Below are 17,845 nucleotides of genomic sequence, written 5' to 3'. Positions count from 1 at the left end.
CTCTCAGGGCCATATCATCAGCTTTAATAACAGACACACATCAGAGGAGAGAGGCTGGCTCGAGCTGGCAATCATTATCTCAGGTGTGTCTCTTGATGAATTCATGAAATGAATTCAGAACAAACCATGAGCAGTTAAACATTTGCCCCGCTGTATGTTTCATCACTCTGGTGTGCAAACTTTGAAAGGTCAGTGCTTTGTAACATGAAGCACTGACCTTTAAAAAATATGTATATATGGTATTTTTTGCTCACCTGGGATGGTATCCATTTCAGCAGTAGTGCTCTCTGGCATCATGTTACCACCTGTCACAATACAGAATGTTAGCACAGTTAGCCCAGCTTTGCAAAGAGCTAAGTTTCATTTTAAATAAGTATCCATGCTAGCTAAACTTGGCTAATCAACGCATGCCTTGTCTCTGGCTTCCTTCTTATGAATGCCCTTTTCCTGGTATTCCTAGCAGGAAGGACTTATGGAATACACATGACTGAGACGGTGCCATGCTCATCATTGGAGACTGCTGGTTAATGGGGAATGCAGGCGACAGTGCAGGCTGAGATAGTTAACTGGTTAGAAGAAAAGTAGGCTAGGAGTGAGTGGAGGCAGGGAGCCAGAGCAAAAACCAAGTGAGAGATGAAATGATAGAGAACAGATGTGTGTGAATTTATTTCAGGTGCAAATGCAACAATGCTTTCTGGTGAGCGCTCACAGCTTAAGGTAAGAAGTGGTAGACTGAAGAAGAGGAGGTGGTAGCAACGGGGGCGCAGCAAATTAGAGATGTGTGGCTGCCAGGACACACGAGGGTGCATGCATGCTTGCCAGTGTGCAGGGTACAGTACATGGAAGACAGGGTTTGGTATCAAAATCTGACTGCGGCAGGGATGCTACAGAAGCCGTGATGGCGCCGAATCGAGGGGAGATGATCGAGCGCCAGCCACAGCAAAAGCAAGGGGGAATTAGGGTAGGGAGGGTTTGGGGGAGGGGCTGGTCGCAGTCTCATGAAGGCGATGTTAGCACCTGTCACATCGTAGTCATCACCTGTGCCACTGTGGCAGCTCGCCTGGTCGTCGTCGCACTCGTCAGACGGGGTGGTGCTCGGGATTGCGGTGGTTGGTGGGAGTGTAGGAGCTGGAGAGGTGACGGCGAAGGGAGAGAGAGGAAACAATACAAGTTAGATTATAGGTTAAACATGGAAAGTGCACTGATTTTAGCTTAAGGGATTTTTTGAAAAAAAAAACTTTAAAAAAAGGTTACAGTGTTTTCCTTTGTTTTTAAGGCCAGTATCTGTTGAATAGCATCCAATTTCTTTTTGTTAATTGTCTGAAATCCTTCTTTTCAAGCCTATGGTTTAAGCATATAGTTTAAACAAAAACAGAAAAGTAAAGAAACGAAGAAGAAACAGTGAAATATATTTCTGTAAGCTCGGTTGCTGTGCTCACAGTTCCATGCTGAGCATCAGTGTAGAACTGAGCTATTAGTATCCCTCCTTTTATCAAGCTGTGGAGGTGTGGGTGTATAAATAGAGCTGAAGTGAATACATGGTGCGTAAGGCTTTGAAACTAGAAGGTGGAGTAACAGGACTTGGGACTGGATATAGGCAGGGCTCTGGGCTGCCATTCCAGGCTATCATTATGGCCCTGCTTCACTTGGATGTGGGAAAGGCCCAAGATCCGCACCATGCTCCAGTGCCACACAGCGGTGTGCCTTTTGGAGGTTTAAGACCCAATATTTCTCGGGACTCCTTGAGGGTATCTGCACACTGAGGAACTTCCCCAACAACTACATGTGTTCTAAGGGCTTTTTTATATGCTTTCCCACTTCTATAGGGCCGCTAATGGCGTGATAGCCAGCTACAAACAAAACAGGACTGAGCGTGTGTTTGTTGTGTTGTAAGTTTCAGGATTACAACAGAGTTGTAAAAGCAGGGTATAACTGTGTGGCACAGACAGAATAGCTATTTGTCAGCACAAGTCTTTACACACACACAGCTTTGGGGATTTTTTACTTTATTCTAATCAGTCACTGCTTCACTGTGTGTAGAAGCTCAAGGTGAGAGGAAATGTGGGAGGACAGTTTTGCTTTGATGAGTGAACGCTGTGTTGCATTTTCCCCTCGTCACACATAGTCATAACACGCTTGGACTTCACCGTTGTTCTGTTTTTACACATTTTGTTTCAACTTTACAGCTCTTCCCGACACAGCTGACATATATACTTGGATGATTTTAATTTTATATCAGCCAGTATCTGCAATGAAGTATGCTTACATCTAAACTAACCCACATTCATTCATGTCACTGACATCACTTCCTGTGCTTGGAGAGTCCATACACTGAAGTAGGAGCACTGGAAACGATTTGCTCATTGCGCATCGGTTTGAAACTGCCAGCTTGTCTCTTGCTGGCATATCAGGCTCAGGTTGCCTAGGTGATTCTCTGTAAATCAACAGTATTCTTCACTGTCTTCGGTAGTGTCACTCGCTTAAAAGTTTATTGCACAACCTGACTACAGCCTCTGGTCTCTGGTCACCATGTCACCACAAATTCCTTCCAGTTTGTATGGAGCTTTGAAATGCTGCTCTTTGAACAGGGTTCCAAGAACTTTTGATAGTCCCTACTTCCTGCATGTAATTGCCGCATAAAAAAGTGTACTTCCTCCAATAGTTATAAGAGCTACAAAACAGTTTCTGTAGTCCAAACCTTTCATAAGTGTTTGCACTGTCTGAGGATTAAACTGGCTTCCTCAGTGCAGGCTGGGGAGAAGGAGTGAGGAGAGAGGCGACAAAAGGGAGGTGAAGACAGATAGGGGCAAGCATCTTGAAAAATGTGTACAATATCTGTAGGTGTGCGTGAGAGCGATTGAGTTTGTTTGTGCATGTGTGTGAGCCAATGCTCTTGCTTGCTCTCTCTGCTAGATGAAATATGAGGCAGATTAGCCCCTGTCAGATTCAGGGTGGGGAAGGTCAGGGATGGGGTCAGCGCTGCGTCAGGGGAGCCTCTCATAGAAATGAGGATTTCGGCCTCCTGCTACGGCTTGCTACACACATACACACAAGCACATTTGTACACACTAGGAGACGCACCTGCCTGTGCACTCGCCCGACTGTGTACAGTTTCCTGTAACCACATGTTTGGCAAGGTGATTGCGGTTGCTCTGTGTGCATACATCTGTGCGAGTTTGTGTGTATTTGGCATTAACAGTGAAAACAAGCATTATCATCTGACTAAAGCTCCCGGTGGGAGTCCATGAGGCTTACAAGAGAATGGGCCTCCCTGAAATCCAATATGTAAATCCACTTAGGGCTAGGATGCTCCGTGCGCTTATATTGCTGAGCGGTTTTTGTGCTACATCAGCTTTGAGAGAGGCAGATAAAGAGCTGGAAAAAAATAAGGGTAATTTTAAAGATAGCAAAGTGGGTGCAGTCCTTTGAAAGAAGAAAGACGTGCCGAGGTCGGGAAGAGTGCAATGAGGGCCAGGGTGCAATAATCCTAGTGGGCCAGGTGGGCTTTCATTTGATCCCCTGTAGAAGTGGCTAGCTATTGGGGGCAGCTTTGATGTAACAGGGAGACAAGACAACTGTCCCTTGTAAGGATAAAGAGCAGGAGCTGGACAGCTGTGGGCTCAACATAGGGAGCGCTCATGCGCGTCTTTAAATAAACAGGGCTGTGGCAAAGACATGACGTGCTAGCTCCTCACAGCCATGCCATTAGCTAGGATGATAGACTGCTCACCTGCGTGTGAGTCAACACACGTCAGATGTGAGCATGTAGTCTGAGAGGTCTAGGTGTGCCCACTAAGGTTATCATCACGGGGAGAAAATGAAACACAATTGAAGACAGTCTTGGCGTCAACTACGGGAGTGAAAATGTCATTTTCGAGGGCTAAAAGCATCACTATAGCTGAAAATGTCAACGGCTCGGAGAAAGGTTTCACTCTGGGGGAGTAACTTTGCCACCACTGGTAAACACATAATTGTTGCTGGTGGAGAAATGAGCACCACGGGTGGAAATGTCACCAGCGTCAGTAGAAATACTACTCTAATTCTTTTATAGTTTTGTGCATCAAAACAGAAAGGAGCATTTTAGACAGAGGACAGACAATGCAATTGATTTTATTGAAATTCCTACATGTTTTTGAGCTTTACCTTCAATCTCGCAGCCCAACAGCTCCAGCCGCAGGCCCATCCCAGCAGGAGTGGCCCTCTCTGGGTAAATCCTGACAAAACGGGTCAGCAGAGGCTCCACGGTCCTCAGTTCAGGAGTGTCATAATTGCTGTTGCCTTCAAATATCTGGCAGGGAAAAGGGCAAGAGTGATAAAGATTAGTATTGACTGCTACAGCCCCCCTACAGCAAAATTACTCCTACGTTCTGAAATTGGATACAGAGGGTTGGTTGTGTTGGGTAGGTGGACAGATGAAAAGTAAAATAAATAAATAAGCTGACCAGATCTGTAATCTTGCTGATATCCAAAGCATAGACTAGATGAGTGACACAGGAGTCCAGTGGAAAAGACAGCATGACTCACCCCTCTGACAAAGGTAACTTTCGGCTACTTTAACTCTTTCTCCGGTCCTCCATGTGGGAAGGTATAAACCAAGGAAAAGAGGAGGCAGTGTGGGAGAAGCAAGCCAAGAAAGAGATAGAGGATTGACGGAAGTGGATTAATGGGTTTGATCATGTGAAGACGCCTGGTGAGCCTTAGATGCTGGGAAACTCTTAGGCAAGAGGAGAAAGGACGCTAACTAGGACAGCCGGGATATGGATCCTCCTCACTCCCTTCATAAATCAACCATCAGCCCATCTGGATCAGATTTATGCCCTGTCAGGGACACTTGTAATTGGGGACGGGCTGCAACAGCTCTTCTCAGAGGTGTGTGTGCCTGCATCCGCGAGTATGCACACAGTTACATACTTTGTGTGTAAATGTGTGCATGCATCGAGCAAAGTGTTGGCAAGTATGCCTTCAGCGCAAGGCAGTGCCACTGGGAGATAAATCTCTGGTCACTTCTCGACTGTTGCCCGTTCTTTCCTCTCTCATCCCTCTGACTCCCTTTCACCCCTCCTTCCTCTCTGGAGAGGTTTCACTATCCATTGAAAGGGTTGAACGGTGTGTGTGTCACGCAGAATACAAAGCAGGAGGAGAGAACAGGGGGAAGGACTCTGCGAGACTCAAGATGCTTATCCTAATGTGATTCAAAGCACTACTGAAATTGACTCACAGTGACTGCTCAATGACTCACAACTGCCCGGCGCGTAGTCGGGTGAAAACTGACTAAATGCGTCATAATCACAATCGATGTTCTGACGTATCTAAAAGACATTTTTAGAAGTTGGTATTCAAATCATTTTCCACAGTGCTGAAGGTAAAACCTTTGTTAAATCAAAACATCAATTCCAATCCATGCCCTTGAAAAAAAAAACCTGGGTCCATGAATTGAAAAATGATCAAGAGTGCTTTGATTAAGGCTAATCTTCTGATTTGATAGTAGAACTGAACACATACCCAAGTAATGTTGGGCACCGTGCGAGGTAAGAGAGAAAAACCCACCTTCGGCCTGTTTCCACTGGTGTCGAGCACCATCCTCCAGTCCGAGCCATTGTTGCTGTAGCCCAGGCGGAACTTCTTCATGAACACCTTGTTTTCACGGTGCTTCCCCCCCTGGATGATCAAGCCCCTCACTAGCTTCTCCTCGCCGAGATCCACCTGTAGCCATTCATTAGTGAAGGGCTGTGGCTGGGGCAGCAGGGTCCATCCTGTCCTACTTGTTAGCAAGCGGGCATTCTCTGGTACCCAGCTCCGGTCTGTATGGGAGGACGCGGTGATCTGGTTGTCATTGATTAAGCCTGATACCATGCCCAACATGCCTGAACACGGGTACTCTGAAAGGCAAAGTGGAAAGCCAAAGGTGCTTAGCTTTTTGATACAAATGAAAGAAAACCTAGAGAGTGGATGGATGGAAAAATAAAACATGCGATCTGCATCCAAAGGCTTGAGGTTCAGCATCAGCCTTGCCACGGCTCTGCTTCGGTGAATTTGAGTTCATACAGGGGCATCGTCATGGATAGTCAAAGTCAAAGTGAGGACGACTATTCCCCAAACTCGTTGTGATGTTACTGTGATCTCTGCCTCTATTCTCTTTCTCTGTGTCTCTCTGCCTGCAGATCTCATGCATACTAATTCTTCTGCCTGAAGCGGTTGTCTCCAGGCAGCCAATTAAAACCCTCCTCTCTGTTGGTGTTTCCATCTCCTGCATTCTGGGAGCACTTTTTCTTTTCATCTCTCTGCCCCTCCCTCTATAGACTCATATACACACAAAAACACATTCTCTTTGTGTTTTATCTGCTGCTGTTGCTGCACTCGTCTACCTTCTGCTCCGCAGCTGTTAACATCTGTGGGACCGCATCTTTGAACACCTTGTTGTTTCCTGTCCAGAATTCCAAACTTTTTTCTCCTCTTTCATTTTATTATTTTTTTCATTCTACCTCTGTGATCATCTATAGCTCAACCTTTTGTATATTTTATGATCTTTGATTCCATCTCCAGTTCGTTTCCAAAGAGAGAAAGCTGTTTTTTTTTTCAATTTTTTTCCCTCAGGCCTTGTTTCCAGTGACATCCCCTTGTATAATGAAGTAGAAGGGTACCAATTCGTCGCTACAGCTTGTAGAACCATCTGAATGCTTTAACCTGAAACTTTTTTTTTGTCCATTTTTTTGACCTTTCTAACACTACATGTGAAAATAAAAACAAATTTGTCTCAAATAATAAGTTTTTAAAGCTCTGTCACACTGGTGGGCTGCTCTGAATTTAGGATTATAGTAATTTCAGCTGTATAAACTGACCACAAAAACTAAAGAGATAGGTATGGTTTGTCAGTAGATACACATAATTATGTTCATATTCTTTTATCAAATGTTTTGTGAAATCTGTGAAATAGTTTAGTACCATGCGAGTGATTGATACGGGCACAATAGCTCTGAACCCAAGACGGGATTGTCATGCACAGCAACTTACATATGCTGTAAACACTGTAAAGGAGAGCGACTACACTCTTTTCCAACTCTGCATTTACATTCTTGACCTCTACTAGAGTAACTTTGCATGATTCATAATTAAAAATAATCCCAATGTTTGCTGGGCCTCAGTCCACATTATGTCTGAAACAAGCCATTTTAGCTCTCCTCTCTCTTAAAGTGAGAGGTCACCTTTACTTAAAGCTATCTGTCCTCTAATTGGCTGCCCCACACAAACAGAAGGTGGATGTGCAGCTCAATAAAAAGACTGCAGTAAATATTATATACTTCAGAAATTCTTCTTTGCATAGCTAGAAAGAATCCACAGGAGTCCACAAAAGTTTCTCCACAAGCTGCCACTCGAAGTCTGACACTTGTATTAGAAGCTTTTATTGGGCTTAAATCTTCCTGTGTGTCTCGTCCTAACTTTCCTCCAACACTTAATCCCAAGACACTGAGTCAGAGACCTGTGCTAAGCAATAATATATTTACTATCTGGCTCCCACGGAGGGATAAATCCCAGCATTATTACATCTTCTGTGTCTGTATGAGACAGAGCGTGCACTGTACCGCAGCAGGAATCAATAGCGTAGCTGCGTCTGGGAAAAGTCAGCGAAAACTTGGAGAAAACAAGGCCCCGTTCAGACTTGTCTTTCTCTCTCTTTTTCTCTGTCTCCGGTTATCTAAACCGGCTCCTGTGAGAACCCGTGGGACAAATCTCCGCTCCCGCATTCTCGAAAAGGTCCAAATTGGAGATCATGTAACAAATGCTGGCGGTGCGAATGCCCCTCGACCGTTTTATTTTTCTCCCACTTTCTTTCATCTTTGGCCAGAATCTGTTTGAGGGCGATCAGCGAGCTGGCCTCTGGCAGAGCAAAGGCATACTGAACCCCCTTTGAAGTGGGAGGATACAGAGAAAGGTACACATGTGTGATAGTGCGTGTGAGAGACACTGATCTGAGCTTAGACGCTCTACCCAAGTGCCTTGGTCATCTGGAGCTGTTAATCGACTTCAGCTGTGATGCCATGCACGCAGCGACACACCCAGGGGAGCAAGCACAAAGTGATACGCGGCTATGTGGGCCACGCTCAGGGTTTGGGTGGAGCATCAGTGGTTTATCAGTGATATTTATACACCACGGCATATTTACTAACAACAGGGTGGCGGATCTTATTCATTAATGAGTAGCTGTTTATATCGGCACGCGACCATGATGATTTAAGGGAGAACATCTTGCCGCATTCTGGGGTTTTACTCCTCCTCTCCTGTGATGCCTAAGTTATGGCTTTAAAGAAAAACTGGAAGGGGAAAACTTGGAAAAAAATGCAGATTTGAAAAGTCCTTTTTTGGTGAGAAAAGCGGCGATGAACTTTAAGAGCACTTTAAAAGCACTAGTTACTCAAGATCTTGTATCAAGGATTTGTAACTAAGTGTAGAACGGAGTGAGTCACTGAGTTTATGCAGCCCTCAAGAGCCTCAGAGCTTCTCGCTCTCTGCTAGCATGCAGTGAAGCTGGCAGTGTCTTCAGAGCACCCAGGGGTGCTGACGTCATGCCCGAGGCCCTGTGGTGACTCCGATCCTGTGATGTGTTTATGCTCTGCGCAGCGGTCTGGTCGTGCGCCCCGAAACACACGCCCCATCTGTAACCCTGCTGTACCCACAGTGCTCTGCATATGTAGCAGAGAGCTACAAAGCTCCATTTAAAAAAAATTAAAAAACAACACTCGACCGGCTCACATTTAGCTGGCTGCAACTGATCCCATCCCTAATTTTAATCCAGGGCGTAATCCTGCACTAACAACATTGGAAAAAATAAAAGAAGCTTACTTTCATATTTTTGTCCCTGTTCACTTCATTTGTAAGAGCAGGGGAACAAGACACACATCCAAGCGCTAATTAGAATTCAATACACATGTTCATAATCCCGCAGCGAGTCAGGCAGATGTGCTAAAAACCATACAAAAGGGAGCCGCACACACATGCACATACCACACATTAAAATAACATCAACAAAAAAAAAAGGCAAAGATGAGACAAACAAAATCAAAGCTTTAAAAGCAAAGCCAGACTAAAGAGGAGGCTGAGGAAAGATCTGCAGGAGGGATGGGCCCAAACAGAGCCCACCCGGCTTCAGCTCACTCTGCCTGCAAGCTGTTGGTTTCATATATATTGGATGAGGTACATCTAAACATGGGGAGACATAAATAGGTAATCCTCCTTCATGCACCACTTCTCTATTATGCAACAGCTTGCTTTAGCCTTAAAGGAAGCAGATAAGGAGGGAGGTGTTTGCACCAGTGAGGCCTGGATGGGAAATATCAACTAGGTTGCCGCAAGAGAGCAGAAATTATGACTAGAGTCTGTGGTGTAAGCTGATTAGGCATATGAAAATGGAATATGGAGTCACTGTATGAATGTGTATGTGATCTCAGCAGCAACCAACCTGATATCTTACAGCCGTACACCTCGAAGCGCAGTGCGATGCCTGTTTCCCAGGTAACCGGACGTATCCGAACGAATCGCGTCAGCGTGGGCTTGGGAAGCTTCGTCTTGGCAACGTCAGTTGGGTTGGTGTTGCCTTGGAAAACCTGTGAAAGATGCAGGAGGGAAGTAAGTTATCGACAGAATATGCTGAGCTGCTGAGATGCAGAATTTCTACGAGACAGAGACAGAATTCACTGGGGCTCAGAGATCGGCCTTCATCTGCATTAAATTTACACAAGACGTAGCATTGGAAGGCAAGCTTTATGGCCACTTTTTTAATGAGATGGCTTAAATGTTTCCTCTTTCTCCATATGTAGCAGACCCCACAGGCTGGGTAATGTGACTATGAAACCTGAGACGAGATATACCAGATTGGCTCAAGATGCTCTTTCACTGTCCTCTGTTTCCTGATCAGTTGGAGGTTTTACTGCAGCGTCTTGTTGAAAGGTCACAGACGTCACTGTTCCCCCCTTAGGTCTGTTGACAGTTTACTAGCATCATATGAGTAGGCTGGCCACCCAGCCAAACAACTCCCCACAGTCCGTCACAGTTCATTCCGGGTAATTGAATCACAGCAGTGACCACGTGACCTCCTGACCTCCGTGACTTAGCGGCAATGAGGCAAAGAGGAACCCAGCTGAAGTGAGCAGGATGGAAAGAGATAGAAAGGCAGTAAGTTTGGTAGTTTGGCTAATCAACTCTAAAGTAAAAAACTAAGAGTAGTTCACGCAGCCGTGTCCAATTGCTTGCCACGCACTCCTTCAGTACAGGGACATCACTGAGAGGACCCTGTAAGAAAACCTTCCACTCTCTCAAAAGTCACGCTGAGTCTCCTCTCCACTCGCTAACTGTAAAGTGGCTTTTTCCGGAGCTGCGCTAAGATGCCAAACTGCAGTCTCAGCATGTAGCAAATGGTGCCCCTCTGCACAAAAGCACTTTAGAGTCCGGAAAAACACAGGCTGAGTTTACCACGGTACCTTTAAGCTGCCACTTTATAGAAGTGACAGTGAACTTTGGAGAGGCCTGAGGGGACATGTACACAGCAGCACAAACAATCGTGCTTGGATGCTGTGTTGCCTTTGAAAACTTCTTGATAGCAGTGGTAGCCTCACACTCTTTTGATTGGAAATTGTGGTATTTACATGCCATGGAAACCTGGGGACTGTTGGACACACACATTCTTCCCTTGCCCTCTGGACACCCACAGAGAGGCTTCCAGATGGACAAAACCTGTTTGACAGGCTGATCTGTAATCAGTGGTCATCGCCTGTCTCACTCCGGTCAAGCATACTATCCCTCTCTTCCTTCCTTTTCTTGTCCCTCTCTGCCAGCTGCTCAAACACAACAACCATCGCTCCCGCTCCTCTTTATCTCTGGTCTGTCAAATCTTTGTTTTTCCCTGCTTCTTAAATGAAAAATTGACAGGTGCCTGACATAAAACAGAGGCAACATTCCAACACACTCCTCCATGCAGTGACTTTATTGCCGTCGTTTTTGCTGTAAATGTCATGCGCTTACATGGAGAGTGGGTATATTACCCTACTGATTTAAAGTGTATAATTACATGTTGGGAGAATGTGGTTTAAGTACATACAGCCTGGTATTTCCCCTTTAGTTGAGTTCGTAAGCAACTTTGAAAAGACCACAATTTAAATCAGCTAGATGTGCTGTTTGGACGGGATATTCCAAGTGTAGCACATGTGCACGGGTGGTTTTTCATGACACAGTCACTGGTCAAGGAGGAGTGAACGTCAGCTATTTTGATGATTTAGTTTCTTCCAAAACAGTCTTATGAAGAGCTACAGCCAAAGCATCTAGAAACACTATCAGAAAGCGAGCACAACATTAGTTCAGACAGGTCATGGAGTTAAGCTTAGTCGTAATCCCAGCCTGTAGGACACGCTATTTAAGCTTCTTTAACGAGGCCATAGTTGCAGCGGTTCTGGAAGCTGACCATAAACCTCCTTCACCTCGGCTCCTCCTTTCATGCTGCATCTGAACTGATCAATCTCACATCTGTGATCACTGGTGCCTGCTCTGCTCTGGGTTCTGTTCATTTATCTGAATAAATAAAGCTTTTTCACTGCAAAAATAGTTCATAACACAGAGGTGGTGCCGGTACACCACTCATGGCTCAAAAGAAACTTTTAATTCTTGAGGAATATACCTTCTGTTTGGAGCCTTCTTTCAAAGTGATCCAGTCCTCTCCATTAGAGCTGACATCCACTTTGTAGGACTTGACAAAGTAAACCCTCTGGGTCTCCTGGGAAATGGCGCCCTGGGTGCCGATGGCCGAGACGAACCGCAGGAACCCAAGGTCCACCTGAAAAGGATGAAGAGAGGAGAGACAAGTTTACAATGAGTTTGCCGATCACTTTACTTTCTCCTTTAGTGTTTCCCTGATTAGCCTGGGCATATAGTGCTACGATGTAATGCTCTTTGCCTGATAACTTTTGTAAAGACGTCTTTCAGCGCACAGCCCGTATTAATAATACACAAGACAAGTTGGAGAGTTAAAAATGAGTCCCCGCTATCTGATTCACCTCCGGTCATAGTCTCATCAGCAGCTACCTGGAATTTAATAAACAGCAATAAAATGATATTCGCATTAATGAAGCAGAGACAGGACGACAACTTAATTTCCGGCGAGAGCTCATTGGATAAATGTGAATAAAACAGGGTCTGCAATCACATCATCAGAACCGGTGAGCAGGAAAGAAAGATACAGACAGAATATCAAATGTTGTGTCTTTAAAATATGCAGGGCTTTATAAAGTAATCATGAACTGCAGTACATTACTGCAGGGCTATTATATTTTGACAAGGAGACAGCCAGAGGTAGCAGGGTCAGAGAGGTGGAGGAGTGAATGTCTGTGCGTCTCTGTGTACGTATATTTTCCTCAGTGCATGGGCGCTGCACTCAGAGATGATGCTGGGCAGAGAGTGGGGCTGGTTTCCATCAGACCTGGAAAAGGGAGCGCAGTCTGTGTCTGCCAGCCATCATGCCTGTTTAAAACCACCACCATCACTGCCAGGAAAGACAGAATCCACGTCCTTATATATATGTCCCCGCGGCTTCTGTGTCTGCGGCAGGAACGGCCTTCAAAACTTGCTTTGATCACGTTGATTAGTTTACCAGCGCAAAGGAGAAGCCAGGTATTGCTAGTCTGGGGATAAAGGTGTAATTTTTCAGCCACCAGCAATAATAAATGAGCTCGCTCTGACCACTGCAGAGGCTCCTTGGACCTCACCTATCATCCCATCATCCACAGCAGAGGCAAAGAAAAAGAGTGGGTGTGGTGTCGACCTGCAAAACTTTCAAAGAATCCTAAGCCCTTGGTGTAAAAGTAGCGTCTTAATTTTAACAAGCACTAACACCATCTTTTGACAGGCTGAGCTGACGGTAATGAGGAGTAATGGTATTGCGTGCGGGCACCGTTTAAAAAAAAAAAAAAACAAGAGAAATGCAAGAAGCTTTGGCGTTGGTGGAACAGATTTCCAAGATCACGGGGAAAGACGAGGCCTTTGATGTTGACGTGAGATGGGCTCAAGCCCCGACGGATGGCGACCAGAGTCTCGAGCAGATTACTGCATCGACTCAGAGGAGATAGTCGGCTTGAGCATGTGCGACAACAGTCAAATCCTTTATGGGAGTGTGAGCAGACAAGACACTTTAGCGTGTGCATGTTTTTAGGCAATCAGAGCCAGGGTTATCTTAGCAGAGTTCCAGCTCTGCTGAGACTAAAGCCACACAGAATCTACCTACTTTGCCTGCCAACATTATATACAGTAGTGTGCTTCCCTTAATGATTCAGAGCGAAGGGCAGGGAAGGAATATCAGCATGCCACAAAATGCCGGTCAATCCCGCTCCAGAAATATGAAGACATAAACAGATGGGAGCAATAAATGAGGTTCCACTCTGCTATTCTCTCACTCTCTCCTGGCTGCCTAAAGGATGTGGATGGATGAAGACTAACAAAAAAGACAGTCAGATACGGAGACAGAATACTTTTGTTCCTGTCTACAGGCTCAAGGGGCTTTTACAGTAAGTCCCCCTGATTTCTTTTGGTCTGCAAATAGAAACAAAATCAAATCCTGTCAGCTTCAGCCAGTTCCCATTTAATAACACAGGAACTTACTTCCTGTCTGCTGGCTAAAACGGCTGCATGTGCCAGTAGTGGATGGAGGAAGCTGGGTCTGTACTGGCGTTAAGTGCATTAGCCAAGGCAGGTCTTTAACATCTGCATTCAAATGGCCAGTCTGACATATTTTCAGCCTGGACCAATAGCAAAGCAGTTTACTGTAAAGGCTTCACTGAAAATGCTCTAATAGGAAGACTTGGCCTTGGGGTTGTTTTCTCTGAATGGATCTCATTAGGTTTAATGGAGGAGAAGAGCCTCTGGGAATGAAATGAGTGGCGGGGCTAATTGGGAACACTCGTGGGTGCTCAGACTCAAACAATCTCAGGACATGTGCGTGCCAAAATATTGCTGATTAGTAGAGACATTTTGTCGGTGGGTAAAAATGAGTGTTTGTGATCACCTTGCGCTCATTTGTTTTAAACTCCTACAAACTATCACGGTGGTGGGCATAACCAAATCGCTGTAATGCTGTAATGAAAGTAAGTCCAACAGTGCAATCGAGGTAAAAAAAAAAAGGGAAAGAGGAGAGGTGAAGGGCGAGGAGAAGGTTAGGAGGGGAGGAACAAGTGGCTGACAGTTATGCCTCGCAAGAAGTGAGGGACACGAGTGCAGAGTCTCCCGCGAAGAAGTGCACAGACTAGATCAATTTCACAGACACAGCCTGATAACAGGGCCTGGGTAATGAGCAAAGCATGATTTATTAATGGCTGCTTGTTAGAAGCAGAAGAACGGTGCTGAGGCTGCGCTAACAGACCGGGGTTGCACGGGTCACGGAGAGAAGGCGGGCTGCCAGGGCACTTGGATGCAAAGCAGAGTCCATCCTACGCCACAGAGACCGCAGTGAAAACAAACAGGCCCAGATAATGATTACTAGTGGGACTCCTTTTAGCCCAGAGCACAGGACAGAACTTGCTGACCTATATACATAAACCGATAGCCAACATTTAGAAACTGAGTGCACAGCGGAGCTTGGGTAAATAGATCACTCACAGATGATAAGCCGTTTGTCATCTGCAGATGAAAGGCTGAGTCATGTCTAATGGGTGATGTAATGACTGCGAGGAAGGTGTGAATTATGACTCCTAATCGCAGGCCTAAAGGGAGGCTCTGCGTTTCCAGACTCTGCTGATCAAACAGAACGAAAGCTTGTATCTGCTGCGCATTTGCCATATTGTTATTTTTCCCCCTGCGTAAGTGTTTGGACTCAAGCCCACCTATAGATAAATGACAAGACACATTCTGGGACATGCCAGTGCACAGTAACTCATATCTGGTGGGACACACAACCTGAGCCATAAACATGCCAGGTGGGGTAAGAAATCACCCACAATCTTTCCATAAAGCAGTGGCAGGCTGATATGTGGGCAAGGCTTCAGTGTGTCCTTGTCTCCCACGAGTTTTTCCTGCTCCGGCGCAGTCCAGAGTACGTGTGACTTTCTCTCCGAGTGTGCGTGCGCCTGAGATGTTTTCTCCCTTCCTGTTATGAGGCAAACTGATGAGTCAAAAGCCCTATGCCTCACAAATGCCAGTGTGCACAGCTCCGGTGGTTCCACAATGTAATGGAAGCAGAAAGGCAGAAAGAGAATCAGTCGTGGTCTCGGGCTTGTAACATCAGCCAGTTAAAGCCTGGTGTGAATGCAATCAGGCCGACACACTGAAATCAACAGAAGGCGTCTGGATGGTCTGATTTGATTACATCTGATTTGGTGTGCAAGTTTGTGGGTGTAGAAAATATTCACTTGTTTCACATTTTGTCATGTTACAGTCTTAAATTCAATTTCTCACCTCAAAATTCTACACACAATGCCTCATAATCAAAAAGTGAAAAAAGTATTGGGAAATTCTTACAAAAAAAGACTAATTTAATCCATATAAGGAACAAGTGAAGCGCTGTGAAGACTTTCGGATGCACTGCATGTGTTCAGACAGACGTTGTATTTCTGTATCTGTTTGCACAAGTGTGGCTTAGTTTGAAGTTTTCTAATTATACCTCATTGGCAGTGGGAGCTGTAGGCGTGATCATTAGGTGTATTGTCTCTGCATGACTCAGATGTGCAGCAAGGCCACATGATATGTATTTCGAGGCTAAAGCCTTGTCAGTTTTGTGTAGGTGTAGAAAGAAGACATGTGGTTTATAAGGCCTGGGAGGGAAGGAGGGGTGTGTGTGCGTGTGAGAGTTGGGGGGGGGGGGACTTTAAAGAAACGGCAAAGACTCAAAAGCTCTATCTCTCGCTGCTTGATTGGCTTATAATTGAGTTGCCAAGGAGTTGCATAGAGCAATCCGTACTCTGGGAGAAGAAGTACTTTTCTTTGAAATCCATTTCTCTGCTTGCCCAACAGAGGGGGGGAAATAGCTTCCTATCTGTGTGGGCTGCTGACTGAATAACCAAGGCCTCTAGGGAACAAGTTTATTCGTTTTCCCTCACCAAAAAACAACAACAAGAGAAATGCCCAGGGTGAGAGAGAAAGGAGAGCTCCTCTGAGTTCCAAAGTCAACGAGCAGCTGGTAGACACAGACAGAGGCCCCGGTCCAGGAAACAACCCCTGGACATGCTTTATGGATCTCAAAGGATAGTATAGTCAGAAGTGATGAAGCAGACAGAGAGTCTCGAGTCACTTTCTTTTTTTTTTTTTTGGCATACAAAATCTGATTACAATCTTCTTTGTATGCTAATGAGAGGAGGCTGACATTTCGGTGAAGCTGACATTCGCACAGATACCTCGCCACGAAGCTAAAGAGATGCGCTTCCATTCCCAGATGCAGTATTTCTAAACCAGCTTTTGGCAATCTCTTCACTAATTTCTTCCGCAGTCACTTTTGGTGTAGCGGGAGCTTTGTAGGAATAGCGCAATTACCTGGAAACTGTAATTAATTCGTTCTTGAAAATTGTATTACTCAAATGCTCCGGGACCTATGAGCTCCTCTCACGACCTTCCATTTATCACAGTGTTCACCTGACAGGATTACAGTTTATTTTTAGCACCACGGCACCTCTTTGGTGGCACTGAATTATGCAGGTCTTCCCATGCGCCGATCATTTGTTGTCTTGACAAAGAAGGATGTACAGGCTGGATGACAGCGATAGTTAAGTTAAAGGTTGCCTGGTTTGTCGCACGTGAGGTGGGGGTGAGATTAAACATATGCACTGTTGCGTGATTGGAGAGGGAGGATAACAGTCTGGCTTCAAGTTTTTCCTTTGTGAATCATCATTATAACACAACTCCAGGGTCATTCCCAGCCATGCCACACACATGACTAACGTGCTGAGTAATGATTATGAAACCCAGAAACAGTGATAGGGATGGGAAGCAGGGCAGACCTGAAGGTATGTCACGTCTGGAAGTGGCTGCATGATCTGATCTCAGAATACGCAGTTGCACGTGATCGCTTAGGGTTGATGACCGGCTATGGGACTTTCAGGCACTGAAAATGAAGCTGATTATGGTTGAGCTGAGGTTTTGTCTCAGAGTACTTATGCAGCACTGTTTCATTTAATTACATCATGCTATTCCTCATGTTTCGATTTCTAGTCTGACTTTTGGGCCGCTCCAGTCGAGTGTGGGTCTCTATTCTCTCATTGATTTTCCAATTGAGAGCAAGGCCTAGAAGGAGCAAGGCACAGACAGCATCCATTGTTTCCATTTGTAAGGCATGATGATGATCTCACCAGCAGCTGCATGCCAGCCTCCGCTCCTCGGCTCTCGCTAGACTTCATCAACTGAGAAGCTGCTGTTAATTACTAGTCCATATTCTAATTACTTATCACTCGGTATGGGAAGTAAGCCCAAACAGAGGCTGAGGTAAAGAAGCAGACAATAGCAATGAAGGAGACATTTTCACAAATCATTGATCTAAGGTTTAGAGACCATTTTGATATGATGGAAAATAGGGTGTCAGATCCAAGCTGCAACCCAGAGGGCTAAAAAAAGAAAGAAGCCAACGCCACAGTATCTAGCTAAAATGATGGATGTGGACACTATGACATCACGCAGTGGTTTCTGGACTCCTCATTTTCAAGTGTTAGCTTTTGTGCAGGTGACATATTGGCCTTTCAGAACCAGAAATAGCAACATTTGGATAAGCGAGTGGATAAATAAGTTATCCGCTAAAGCTAGCATCCACAGTTTGCATCTGTCCATCAGCGGAAAGTAACAAATGAGTAAGACACAAGAGTTTGACTCACTAAAACTGATGCATGAACCTCTT

At 45.3% G+C, this 17,845-nt stretch overlaps 1 protein-coding gene across 2 annotated transcripts in view; it reads right to left on the bottom strand.

Moving 5' to 3' along the window:
- Positions 1-17,845, bottom strand: part of nrp1a (neuropilin 1a) — a 62,211-nt gene that overhangs the window by 6,069 nt on the left and 38,297 nt on the right. Inside the window, exons 8-13 of one of the 2 annotated variants that reach the window (XM_003450238.5) lie at positions 11,663-11,818; positions 9,455-9,599; positions 5,548-5,879; positions 4,144-4,288; positions 1,018-1,128; positions 255-305 (exon numbers count right to left, since the gene is read on the bottom strand). In XM_003450238.5, the coding sequence (XP_003450286.2) occupies positions 255-305; positions 1,018-1,128; positions 4,144-4,288; positions 5,548-5,879; positions 9,455-9,599; positions 11,663-11,818 (940 nt within the window). The remainder of the gene's footprint in view (positions 1-254; positions 306-1,017; positions 1,129-4,143; positions 4,289-5,547; positions 5,880-9,454; positions 9,600-11,662; positions 11,819-17,845) is intronic. The other variant, XM_005471660.4, reaches the window with a different exon arrangement.

The sequence above is a fragment of the Oreochromis niloticus genome, linkage group LG9 (genome assembly GCF_001858045.2).
Source record: "Oreochromis niloticus isolate F11D_XX linkage group LG9, O_niloticus_UMD_NMBU, whole genome shotgun sequence".
NCBI lineage: Eukaryota > Metazoa > Chordata > Actinopteri > Cichliformes > Cichlidae > Oreochromis > Oreochromis niloticus.
The sequence above is the reverse complement of the archived record's forward strand: the minus strand, read 5'-3'. Positions and strand labels throughout refer to the sequence as shown.